This window comes from Pantherophis guttatus, chromosome 2 (genome assembly GCF_059756535.1).
Source record: "Pantherophis guttatus breed Tessera chromosome 2, ASM5975653v1, whole genome shotgun sequence".
NCBI lineage: Eukaryota > Metazoa > Chordata > Lepidosauria > Squamata > Colubridae > Pantherophis > Pantherophis guttatus.
The window spans coordinates 117,437,828-117,451,760 of NC_142064.1; the positions used below are offsets into that span (position 1 = coordinate 117,437,828).

General features: G+C 38.0%; 1 protein-coding gene across 1 annotated transcript in view; it reads right to left on the reverse strand.

Moving 5' to 3' along the window:
• Positions 1–10,771: 10,771 nt before the first annotated feature.
• SMC1A (structural maintenance of chromosomes 1A) overlaps positions 10,772–13,933 on the reverse strand; it is a 30,368-nt gene continuing 27,206 nt past the window's right edge. Inside the window, exons 23-25 of the mRNA XM_060683407.2 lie at positions 12,531–12,600; positions 12,318–12,428; positions 10,772–11,387 (exon numbers count right to left, since the gene is read on the reverse strand). Of these exons, the coding sequence (XP_060539390.1) occupies positions 11,304–11,387; positions 12,318–12,428; positions 12,531–12,600 (265 nt within the window). The 3' untranslated portion in view covers positions 10,772–11,303. The remainder of the gene's footprint in view (positions 11,388–12,317; positions 12,429–12,530; positions 12,601–13,933) is intronic.

Below are 13,933 nucleotides of genomic sequence, written 5' to 3' on the forward strand. Positions count from 1 at the left end.
CTCAGCTGATTCGCACAGCACAGCTGATTTCCACACCTCCGCTGTTCTACTTACCAGGGCTGCCTCAGAAGGTAAGCAGCTGAGTTCAAATTGCTGTATTTTGAACGCTGTGTGCAAGTGTGTTAGGCGCGCACATGCGTGTGAAGAGCGTATGCGTGCAGCTTTGGGTGGTTCCACCAAATGGCATTGTTTCATACAGTAAAGGGAACTTGAATCACGCTCACCCTGTTGGATCTTGTGGGATGGGCAGAAGCACTAGGGACTAAATAGAAACACGGATTCTTATTTGAACATATACCTTAAACTAATTTGAAAAATGGATTGGATTACATTTCAGTATTTGAATCCACCTAGAAAACTGGGATAGACAAATCAGAATCCCCACACAGATCTATTAGGACTTGAACCACTAATCACACATGTATGCAAAAAGCACCCAAACAGGTCAGAATTGCTCCTTTAGCTCAATTGGTTGAATGATTATTCTCTAGATTGACTCAGAATCAACTATTTATACAAATCCAGTAAAAATAAACACTGATTCTGACTGTGCTCATAAATCAAAGACAACCTATAATTTATTATGTGTCTTTCCAATGATCTGAGGCATTTCACAAATGGCATATGTCTGTGAAGGCTTATAGTATCATCTTCATTGCCCAGGGATAATATCTGAAGGCAAGATAAACAGGAAAACAGTATATGTTTTCTTCTTCACTCATTATATATTACCATTGTATAAACCAAAGCTTGCATTTTCAATAGTCCTCTCTCTTCCCCTGTTAGTCTCAGTAATCTGATAATTGAATAAATTGAATATTGCATGGGGCAGGGCTGGGCCACTTGTTTATAGCATTTAAATTGACTGGATTTATGTCTGTGTGCATGTCTATGTGGGAGATGAAGTGGATAATCCTATTTCTAAACCAGCAGGGGAAGCTCCCAACTAGTTAATCCAATGGATGTCATAGTATTATAATTGTGGTTTAGAAGAAACAGATACTTTTTAGAATCAAAGGCTTCTAACACCTTTGCTATCAAGTTAAAGAGGCCATTTGAAGATTCCACACACCTCCAGCTATTTGTGAGTACAGACCGATAGATGTCTCCTTCCATTTCTGAGAAGACAGCAGAAATCAAAGCCCACTCAGTGTTACCTACATTTGTTTATGCAGCAGAAGTGAGAAGCATCAGAAAACGCAAACTCACTGACAAATGTAGGTAGAGGAAAACAAGCTGGAAAGTTTTCTTACTGTTGCATAAATGACCCACATGCCAAGAGAATCAGTAACAGACAGATCCAAGCGCTTGAGACTTAGACCTTTTGTTCAGACAGATTCAAAGTAATTAGGTCTACCTTCCCAAAACAGGCCCAACTCCCACCTCCTGCTATCTAGCTGCCAGTCTCCAATCATGAGGAACTGGGGTTTTGCAATGTCTCTGTGTAGCTATGGCTATGCTATCACAAGGAATTACTTTTCTCTTTGTTAAAAGTCGTATTTTCTCCCTTGGTTGAGTTTTCAACTATTAAATGCAATGTATTCTATTCAGGTCTCCTATCCATTGCTTTCTGAAAGGACAGGTAATCCTCAATTTACAACAGTTCGCTTAGTGACCATTCAAAGTTACAACGGCACTAAAAAAAGTGACTTATGACCGTTTTTCACAGTTATATTTCCAACATCCCCATGATCATGTGATCAAAATTCAGGCGCTTGGCAACTGCTTCATATTTATGACCATTGCTGTGTCCCAAGGTCATTTTGCAACGTTCTTACAAGCAAAGTCAATGGGAAAGCCAGTCTCACTTAACAACCGGATTACTAACTTATCAATGGCAGTGATTCACTTAACAACTGAGGCAAGAAAGGTCGTAAAATGGGGCAAAATTCACTTAACAAATGTCTCATTTAACAAAAAATGATGGGATCACTTGTGGTCGTAAGTCGAGGATTACCTGTATAAAGCACTATATAGATTCTATGACTCCTCCTGATGCTGAAAAACAGTCTTTAGAAGAACATAAGAATAGCTTTCTAACAGGATGCTCAGAGGCTCACATTGTAAATTTGTACTTGACCCTGGTACTGGAACAGGTGGATCTGTATCACTGAATCTATAAAGATGCAGGGGGCATATATCCCCTCCTTCATTGTTTGGCTTCTTCCACATGTGGGGGTGACCTGTGGGTATCATTAATGAGAACAGTAACAGAGTTGGAAGGGACCTTGGAGGTCATCTAGTCCAACCCCGTTCATGCATGAGACCTGTACTAGGGATTTGAACCGCCAACCTTTCTGATCGACGAGCTTAGTGTCTTAGCCACTGAGCCACCAAGTCAGGGTAGGTTTTGACAGTGCTCACAGGGTACTTTTCTGTGGCCTTTCCACTCTTTTAGTTTGATGTGCCTCCTTGGTGTCAGGTAAAGCTGCATTCATAGAACAATTTATTTTTGATTTGGTATAAGATATTGCAAAATAAACAATAGAGGCTACATTTGTGGAATACGCGAAGCCATACACATACATGCATAGACCCAAGGCAAAGTCAAAACTAACTAACTTTAGCATATTGTGCCTATGCAGCCATTGGTTTGTAGCTGATTAGTATATTTTGGAAACCCAAATATTGAGCTTGTCTCACCAGACTTCCAGATTTTGGTGGGGGGGGGGGGGGGAGAGAATTCTTCTATCAACGCACTGTCATTTTTGGAGGTCTTTCTCCTCTTTGATTAGTAGTACATGAACAGGGAGATATATGTACTCTGTAAGGCATTGAATTATGGGTACGGGCACGCATGTGCATTCTAATGCACATGCGTGCTTTCAGCACCTGAGGAAAAAATGGTTTGCGATCACTGGCCTAGGAGTATCATTTCTTTATTTCTACTTGCCATGAAAACACCACCATTAACTCTATAAACCTTACAACTGCCAGGTAAAGAGTTACCTCTAGATTGGAATGAGCTGCCTTGAGGCTGAAAGAATAGTGATTTATCTAAGGTAACTCTCGAGTTCACAGCTGAAATGAGATCTGAACAGGAGTCTCTTTGATTCACAGTTTAGTCTTCTAATTAAAACTCTACATAATCAATCTTTAATCAATTAATCTTGGGCCATTTCCATAATAGCATATTACAGTATACTAGAACTACTTAATGAAGCCAAAATAAATTGCATTGTAATTCAGCGTGATTTGCAAAACTCAGTTCATTTTGTGTTAATTACCAAACCATGGTTAAAATGGTTTATCACAATAAATCGATTAGGTGAGTGTATATGTAAGTTATGTAAGAGTATATTTGATAATCTTAGAATATTTTGCATAATCTGGGTGAAAATGCCCTTTGTAACCTCTTTATACAATATAGGAGCACTTTCCTAAAAATGAAATATGCATTTCAAAATTGCAAGCAATTTAGACCTAAAATATCAGATTAGGATGGAGGTCAGGGCATTTTTCTGTTTCAGGCAGAAAATCCAAGCAACAATGTTCTTCCACAAATTAATTTAAGACCTCAATTTAGCAGGAAATAGGTACTCTTACAATTCCCTTTCATTTTACCTCCCACTCTACTACTCTTAATAGTACCTGAAACCTGCTTTATGGTTGGGATCATCACTGAGAGAAATGTTGATACAGATTAAGGTGCAGTTGTTTCATTGTCCCTATAGTCCGTAAAGCAGAGTAAGCAAAGTATTATCTGTCCTTTTAAAATGTATTTTTAAGCCCAGCAATGCTATATTCATGTTACAAATAACTCTCCTTGAAGGCTCATGTGTTTTCAGTTTTATTTGGAATACTTACATGACAATTCTATTGAGCCAGACAGTGTTTGGAGATTAGCAATCCCCTTTTAGCAGTACTGAGTTCACTTCATATGTCTTATTAGGTCACAACTTCTTGTGGTTTATTGAGCAAATTGCAAGTCTCAAAACACACTGAGCCTAAACCAAATTTAAGAACATTCTGATTTATTTCCACAGAACTTTCCACTGAAGAGAAATGTACCTCTGTCTGGACTCTAGGACTTCTGTAGTCGCTGGGTGATCATATTACTGAATTCTTCCAGACAAATTTCCTATTATACAGAAAAATAGTACAGGGAGAAAGCCTGTAATGTGTCTGTGGACACTGTATTTGATTTTTAAATTAATTTTCATATTTGGTAATGCTGAGCTTTGTATACCCCATCTGCAGTCTGATTCACACTCTCTGCTAAGCCATAACACCATTTGGTGTTGCCTCAGCATGCTATACAATGCAGCCAGTGGGGCTTCTGAATCATGGTTTATGACTTAACATATGGTGAGAACCCAGCCAAATGTGGTTTCTTAAACAAACCATGATTAAACAAGCCATAGCTTAATCCTAGAGACATTATATCCTTGTATAAAAGAACTGGCCAGGGCTAGAATTCAGGTGTCTCTTGCCTTATCTATTCAAGATTTCCATGTTAACCCCAGGAAACAATCAATTTCCTCAATGAACTAAAGGTACCTAATCCTGACTTTCCATTGCTTAATCCTCAATTTGTATTGTTGCAGTCTGAGTACATCCACAAGTACTGCATGCCCGAAATCACGGTGCCCACAAGACAACATATCCCCAATTTTGTTTTCTTCATTTAAAGGGAAAGTAACATGTTGCAAAACAAAAAAAAAGTCCATCTTTTGCCCCATTTTTATTTCCAAGGACACTTCCATATCCCCCCAGAAACATTTTTAAAAATAAAAATAGCAGGTGGCTACAGCCAAATGCTTTGTTTTGGAAGGTGCTTCCCCCACACAATTTTCAGAATAAAAGGGAACGGTAAATTCAGAGCGGTGATACAGAAGCTAAAGAAGGTGGCAGGGATCAAACTCACCAGTTTGCCTTTGAATAATTTAATGTTTTGTGACTGCTCATACAATCCACCCTCGTGGTTGCGTTTTTGTGAATAGGAGAGCCTGCCCATGGCAATCATTTTGTTAGAGTGCACGTCATTTTGAGATGTGTTCACCAGCAAAGAGAGGTGGCCTAAGAAAAGAGCTCTCTCCAAGATAATTTCTTACTGCCTCATTTTAACCCTGATTTTGAGCCAATTGCTGGTCCTGTCCTCAGATAGTTATATAGCTCCAAAATCTGAAGGATGCCAAATTTTATGTACACTCTATTTATGTACATTCTATTCTATTCTATTCTATTCTATTCTATTCTATTCTATTCTATTCTATTCTATTCTATTCTATTCTATTCATTAGGTTTAGAAAACTAGGGTAAAAAAGGTAAGCTAAAAAGGCCTTTAAATTATGAATTTTGCTGTTTATTTATTGTATCTTGGTCTGGTTTTTTGAAATGTTTTAACGTATTGTGTTATATAATAGTTTTAAATGTTATTTTGGATCACCTATTTTTTAATTCTTATTTGCACTGTGGACATTTTAGTGTAGTTTGATTTAGTTTAGCTCTCCAAGAATCTTTTGACTGAAGCTGATAGAAATTAAATCAATCAACCAATTAACTGATTCATTAAGTGGGGAAGCCTAATTAAGGTAGTCCCTCAAGAATCCCTAATGGAAAGAAAAGTGACCAGCAGCAAAGTGGATAGATTTCATTATAATGGTGATAAATGCACTGTTTGAAAAGCCAGGTTGGGGACAGATTTCCCAGAAGTTCCACCTCTGTGGTTGCTATAATATATAAGTTGATCCTATATTGACAGCAAGAGTTATGGTAATACCTGCTTATTGCCACAATCATGTCTATCCAGCAGCTGGAACTGACCAGCTCTCATTTATCTTGCATCCTTGGTAACTTTTAGTTAAATTATTCAAAATATTTTTGTGTGTGAGCACAACTTCATCTCTTTGTAGCATTGACATACAAGGGAAGGCAGTTTCCTAAGAACTATATGTGGCCCAGAACATTTAAGTTTCTTGTTGGCATATTCTCCTTCACAAACTTGGTTCGGTTATTTTCCTATTCTGTCAGTCTTGGCAAATACAAATTCTGAGGGGATCGTCTCATCTTGCCTCGTGTTACTGTTAACGCTGCTGCCCTTCTTTCTTAAAAATTATTACAAAAAAATGGTCAACCGGGCTTAAAGACTGGCAGAATGGGAAGCTGAGCTCAGAGAGAATCAAATTAAGCAAAGCGGCAGGCGAAGAAAGTGGGCGTGGCCTGGGATGACTCAGAGCCTAGCTAAGCCATAATCAGTGTCAGGAGCCATGTTCCAGTAAGGCATATTTGCGGAGGCCCTCACCCTTACTAAAGGAATGAGTAACAGAAACAGGGAAGGATCTAAGACCAGTGCCTTAGGTTGATAGCCATTTTGCTTGCCACAGTTTGGCAGCTAGCAAATCTCTCAGGCTCCATTTAAACGGATAGTTTTTCTGGCCTGGAGAAGCACTGTTCCTAAGTAATCCCTATTCACTTTACTTGGGAATTTACTTGGATTGGATCTTTGGGCAGTTTGTAAGAGCAGGAGGGAATGTTATCTGGATTATTCTCATATCAAAAACCCAAAATGCTGTGACAAGGATAGCCTTTTTGCTTAATCAATACAATCTTGTGTTTGTCATTGTGTCGAAAGGTCAGATTTCACACACATACACACCCCACACACATCTCCTCCTGATAGCAGAGTTGTTCTGTCGTTATGGAAACAAGGCACACAGAATATTTTAGAAACATCAAATGTGCTAAAATATAATGAGTGGGAAGCCAGAAGATAATCAAGTCTCACCCAACATGAAGGTGTGTATGCATATTGGATGGTAGGGAGAAAAACTATTTTTCCCTAAATATGATAAGTAGTCTTGCTGAACTATCTTTTTAAGTACTTATCAGATGGTCATTAGGATATCTGAGAAGCTATTGGAGAACTGAGAAGCCTCTGCCCAGTTTGGGACCCACTGGTCTAAAGTTGAGAATGCTGCTGACTAGGTCTTACAAGTAGTCCTTGACTTACAACCATTCAATAAGCAACCAAAGTTACAACTAGGGCACTGAAAAAAGTGATTTACAACTGTTAAAGCATCCTCAGTCATGTGATCAAAATTGGTTGTGTGGCAACTGGCATATATTTATGACAGATGCAGCATCCCAGTGTCAAATGATCACCATGTGCGACTTCCCAGCCAGCTTCTGACAAGCAAAGTCAATGCCCTCTCAACTATCTTTCTGAAAACAAATCCTCAGAATGTAACTATTTACTTCTCTGGTGAAAATATATACTCCAGTGAATGCTACTGATGAGCAGCCAGTGACTTAATTAAGAGTTCATAAAATCATTAATCTCCAATGCTTGTTTTCAGTATTACTACCCAAATAACAAGCCCTTGCCAAAGGGAATCATATTTATAGAGCCGAGGTGGCGCAGTGGTTAGAGTGCAGTACTGCAGCTACTTCAGCTGACTGCTAGTTCAGCAGATCAAATCTCACCGGCTCAAGGTTGACTCAGCCTTCCATCCTTCTGAGGTGGGTAAAATGAGGACCCAGATTGTTGGGGGCAATATGCTATTTAGTATACTGTCTTTGGTGTAAGCCGCCCAGAGTCCTCGGAGAGTGGGCGGCATAGAAATATGAATAATAAAATAAATAAAAATAATTTACATTCCAGAGGAAAAAAATATTAGTGGGCATCCTGTTTAAATTTGCAGAATTTATGAAATAATCATCCTTTGACTACCCTGAGAAACAGCTGAAAATTCCTTAAAGTATTAAAAAAACCTCGCATAACATGTTATATATAACAAAGACAAATTAATGGGAATATTGCTTCAGTAAGGATAATGTTACATAATCTGCAATTTTTTGATGCTTTGGTACATATTACTTGGGAAGGATGGGGAAATCTTGAGACACATTATCATGCTAGGGCTCACTGAATCTCCATTAATTCAGCCAAATTTTGTGATTTACGGTACTTTACTGAGTGAAAAAAATAATATAACTGCAATGTGTATTGAAAGGTCCAATATTTTTTATATTCTTTAACATATTTCTTGCACACAGTACATTTAGATCTTATTGGCTGTAACACACAGCATGATCATATTGTTCCTATAGTTTATCCGGTATATAGTGTCTCTTGTGAACAAAATCATGAATTGCCATAGCCAGTTATATTGCATAATATAGCCCTGTGTGCAAGAAAGAAAAAGACAGAACCTTGAGGGTGAAAAAGAAATTAGAAATTAGCAGCAACAAGGAAACATGTCATTACTGAAATGTTTTGAATGCTAAGTGGGGCTTATTTTGTTTTGAATCAGATATTCCTATTTTAGACAAACATAGAAACAGAGCAGTTAGCACTAGTCTAACCTATGGCTACAGAAATTGGCAAATACAATTTTAGGCTACATTAGAGGAAATATAGTTTCAAATCACAGGAGGGAATAGTTCCTTTTGTACTATTTTATCAGATCTCATTCCGAAAACTATGTTCTGGGCATCACATCTCAACGATGTTCAGAGGCCTAGGAAACCCAAGTCATATAAAGAACCTGGAAGCATTTAGCCTTGAGAAAACTTGAGGTGTGATGTGGTAATGCTTCACATACCTGAAACAATGATGCATAGGTCAAAACCTGTTCTTCAGCATTCCAGTTCTGTTGTTGGAATAATATATCTAAGTTACATGATAGTAGAACCCAAATGAGAGTGACAAAAAAGTTCCTAACACTGAAAGCAGCTTGAGAATACTGTAGAGCAGTTAGTCAGCGAAGGAGCCAGTTTCTCTTTACTGCATGTCTTCTTCACTGAGAGGTGCTCTGGTGATGGTAGCATTTCTGCACTAAGCAAGAAGTTGGATTCTATTGTATGAGAAAATACGAAGAATTATGGAAACAACTGAACCCTCCTCCTGGCTTCTATAATGGCAGCAGGAAAGTGGAGATCAATCTCTAACCTTAATGCCTCATTCCTAAAGGCTGGAAACTTGATGATTTTAAAATAAAAAGAGGAAGTGGCAACACCTGCCTTTTGCAAGAGAAAAATCACTATAAGCCACACAAGGTTTACATAGTATAAGATTATTTTTAATAGGTGGTTGGGAAATAAATGTAAAAGTTAATTACTAAGGGGGACAACACTTAATTATTAACTTATGTACTATTAGATTATGACTTATAATACATTAATTTCATAAATATTTTACGATTCTGAATGTAAATTATCTATTTAACCTATTAGCTACCATATTTATAAGCATATAGTATGACTACATGTTGCCAAACCGAAAAGGTTGAATTGTAATATATTTGTTTATTCAATAAAATTTATAAAAAAAAAAGATTATTTTTAATCCCAGATAATTTTATTACAATCCAACAATTCTCAAAAGGATCCACATACAGATCTGCTGTACTGCATGGGGCACTGTTGGCAGAGTTTCTCCTCTTTCACCTAACAAAATAGCTTCTACCAATAACAATCAAGGTGCCAATAATTTCATAAAAAATGAAGGGTTTCTTTTAGTTGAGCTTGATTTCTGGTATTTTCAGAGACATGACCATGTTATTTTCTTAGGAAAAATACAAAGGTGATTTGCCATTACCCTTTAATATCCTTCAATTTTCTGGTGTTGATATTAGACAGATTTAATTTTATTTAACTTTTCAAATTAATTTCAAGATTGGCTTAGTAAGCTGGTTGCTGTACTTACTGTTATAAATACTGGTACAATACACATGTGCTGTGAAATTGCATAATTCCACAGAAGTCCAGAAAAAGTACTAAAAGTATTACCAAGGGGCATAGTTCAACTTTGAGAGCACGTTTCGCCGTGCTCTCAAAACTTTTTTATTTCAGCAAGCTGGCCTGGCCTAGCTCCCCTTTTTTAAATTTTTTAATTCGTGATTTTATAAATTGGGTGTTTTAATCTGTGTTTCGGCCAAAATATTTAATAATTTTAAGGGATTTTTAATATTTGTATTATCTGTATTTTATCTTGGCTGTTCACCACCCTGAGTCCTTCGGGAGTAGGGCGGTATAGAAATTTGATTAAATAAATAAATAAATAAATAAATAAATAAATAAATAAACTGAAAAGCTCAATTTAAGTTTTGTTAAAAGAACAAATGTCAATCCTCTGCCAGGAAAACGTATCTGAAAAATATGCTACCTCCAACAACCACAGGGATGAGTAAATACTGCTTCCTATGGTCAGGAATAAGGTTTCAACAGACCCAAAAGTTCCTTTCCCCTCCCAATTATTATCAAAATCACGATAAATTACAATGGAATCAGGGGGGAAAAAAGCAGAAAAAAAATACAGCTACGAACGTTGTGGATCTGGAATTTGGCTTTCTTAGGAACATCACTGCCATGCTAGGTATAAAGTATTTGTTTTTGGAAAAGAAAAACTTGGAATAAAATACAATATGATAATTCCTTTGATTACCAGCTCACATCACAGATTTCAGTTTAGACCATCAGTGCTGCGGTTATTGGCAAAAAAATTAATACTAAGTTGCAAGACTGCTCAGCTTCCAACAGGAAAGAGAGAGAGAGGATTTCAGACTTTCCTCCCAGCACTGTTTGCACAAGGACCCTGTTAGTAAATTGCTTCTGGCCCCAAAAGATTCATCAGCACTCACTCAAGATCTGAAGCTTGCAGGATTTATGGGGCCACTGGGGCTGGAGGAGAATGTTCAAGAAGCTCAGTGACTTTGGGCCAACCTTGGCACCTCCTAATGGAAAGAATTAATGCATTCTGCCAAGCCCCAACCTCACCAATGTTCCCTTCCCATTGCACCTTTGGCAAGGAAAAATCAGAACAGAGAACGGAAGTGAAATATTTTAATTTCAATCACACACAAAAACACACACATGATATCAGGCTAAAAAACGAGCAAAATCTGGAGCCACGCTTTAGGCGACAGCTTGGCACGAGAAGAATTCTCATGAAACCACCATTATTTTGGTCCTATAAAGAGTTTTATAAAGAACAAAATAGGTTACACTGGAGAAACAAGATTCCTCCTTTCCTCTTCTCCTGTACAGCAATGAGATGCTGTCTTTTAAAAAGAGGGATGAGACAGAACGTAGCTTTGCAGCTATAGTTTTAGAGAGAAGGGAAAAATCTGTCATTACAGACACAAAGATGACGGCCCCCAATCTAAAAGTGGAGCCGCTTTGTCTTTAAACATTTAGGTTATTTTCACCCCCTGCCCAACACACACCTGCTAGCAGTTCCATAGGAGAAATAAAGGGCAGGCAATGGTTTAAGGCCTTTGTAGGAGGGAAACAACAGCAACATGGGACTAATAGAAGGTAAAGTTGGGAAAAGATAAGCAGAGGTTCAGTTTCTTCTGTGTCTATTGCTCACTGGGATTTGGGTTGGCATCAGGATACTTGGTGAGATCGAAAGTCAAGACTTTGCTGATGACACAATCTCCTTGCTATTGGGGAAAAAAAGAAAAATGGTACAATATGTCATCCTGTTCTTGTTCTTCTACAGCAGCTAGATTCAAAATCAAATATGAAAATAAAAAAACAAGTCCTTGAATTGCAACTTTAATTGGGATGGGAATTTTCATTACTAAGCAAAGTGGCTGTTAAGAAAAATATCATGTGACCACACCGCTTAGCAACAGCAGTTCTAGCAATCCTGCTTGTGGTCATTAGGGAAGGACCACACGGTTCCCCTGTCTTGGGCACCAAGTGCCCATATTTTGATCATGTGACTATAGAGGCACTGGAATGGATGGAACTTGAGGACTGGTCATAGTTACCATTTTTTTCTTTGATGTCATGACTTTGAATGGTACATCCTTTAATGAAAGGATGTAATTCAAGGATTACCTGTACATTCATTTTACAGGTTTTCTTGAACCAATACAGGCTCAGCTTTTAAAATTTGTTCTTATCTTTAATTTAGGAAAAGGCCTCTGGAGAGACAGGAAAGGAATAGGATTGGTTCTCCCCCACCCCACCCCATAAAAAATTATTGTTGTAAGTGTCATATTTGTTTTTATATCCCACCTAGTTTTCTTTCCTTAATAAAAGAAAAAAATCTTACTCCTCCTTATTTTGGTCATCACTGTTTTTCCTCAATGCTCAGCTTTTTTGAAAGGATATTATTGAGGAGGGAACCTCTATGCAAATTAGAATCCCAGCATTCTCTTGAAAGGAGGTTTGTCCACAAGAAATTCCTAATACATCGTCCCTAGGCATTGCCTTTGGTTCCCAAAATGCTTTCATCTTGCCTTCTAGTGGGGCTGCCTTAATATGAGATCTCAGAAGTCTCAATTTCATTCAAGGGGAAAGAAGCATAATATTTTAAGTAATACTATCTGAGATACATCTTCCTCCACTATCCACGTTCCTACCTCAGGGTAAACACCAATGAGACTCTCAGCCTTGGTGTAGAACTCCTCCTTCAGGGAAATAACAATGGCTTGGAAGTTGCAAGTGGATTGTTCCTTGATGTAATTGGCTACCTGTTTGGAAAAGGGGGGTGGGGAGAAAAGGGTGAATTGGCAGCCATCCAAATCTTTCCCATGGAGGCAGTAAAATTTGCTCATCCATTCAATCCTACCAACCTTTCCAATGTTGGTATTATCCAAAGCAGCATCAATCTCATCCAAGACAAAAAATGGAGCAGGCTTGTAGCTGGGGACAGAAATGGCAAACAATCACATGAACGAGTTGCTTCAATGGAGATAAGCTTTTTTTTTTTTCCAACTAGCTCTATGCTGTCCACATTCACCTGCAGTAGAACACCAGTTTCAAGATAGAAGACTGTCCTACCAGTCGCCATGTTAAGATACTCCCTTTGTAGATGCTTTGTACATACAAAGAATTCCCATATTTTAGGCAGGGGACCAGTGCAAGAGAAACAAAACAAAGCAGCTTGCCCTGTTTTCTGCTAACACAGACATTGGCCACGTGACACCTTGGGTGAAGTGGACAGGAGGATATTGTGACACTGCTCAGAAGAAAGAGTGACCAGCCCAGATCTCCTAGGCCAGCCCAGTATTTCTCTCCCTCCTACTATATGCAATACACCCATGGCTTTTCCTGCTGTCTGTTTCCTGCATCATGTCTGTAATTACGAAAGCTGCCCATAAACACTCATATATCCAACCTTGTCACCATACTGTGGCTATGTGTATTCTGCTCTCTTTGCCCCCCTCCCCAGAACTACCCAGTTATCTCATCTCTCATAGTCTTCTCTGAAACTTTCCTTCTCCTATAAATTTTGATAGCCCACAGTTTTCCTAAGTCCACTGCTGAAGGCTAGTTGGCCTCTTCATGGCTACTACCACACACACAAGGTGGAGCTTGCAACAGGAATCCCAGTCTCACCCAACCCTCCCTGCCTAGCACAGCCAGCCACCCTCCAGCAGCCAAATGAAAGGATGTAGCTGTTTCTCTAAGCATGGAAAAGGACTTCTTTGTCTAATAAGAAAATAAGTAAATGAGAGGGGGAAGAGACGAGTCATTTAAAAAATGAATTTATTTTATTATTTATTATTTATTTATTAGTTTGATTTATATGCCGCCCTTCAGGGCGGCTTACAATGCTTTTAAGCAATTGTATACTTTACAATTGTATACAATTGTATAATTGTATTTTAACTGTTTTATTCATTTTTGAAAACAAGGGCGACAGAATTAGTAGGAAATTTTTGCATTTCCCCTAAATGCAAAAATGATAACATTCTGTAAACTGAATAAATTCCTTTTTACATATAAACCCAATTTTTCAACTGCATAAAAATCTTATTTAAAAGCATTTCTCAAAATTACCAAATCTATGTAGCAATTTGTTTATTTCAGTCAACAGGTATTAAACTACAATTTCTATCGGCAAGGTGATTGCAGAATGTTTTGATGTTAAAAAAGGTTTGTCATACTCAAATAGTTTTAGATCCATTGATATAAACCAGGGATGCATTTGTCCTGTTGATCCCACCCTCCAAATCTGAATCTCATAAAAGGA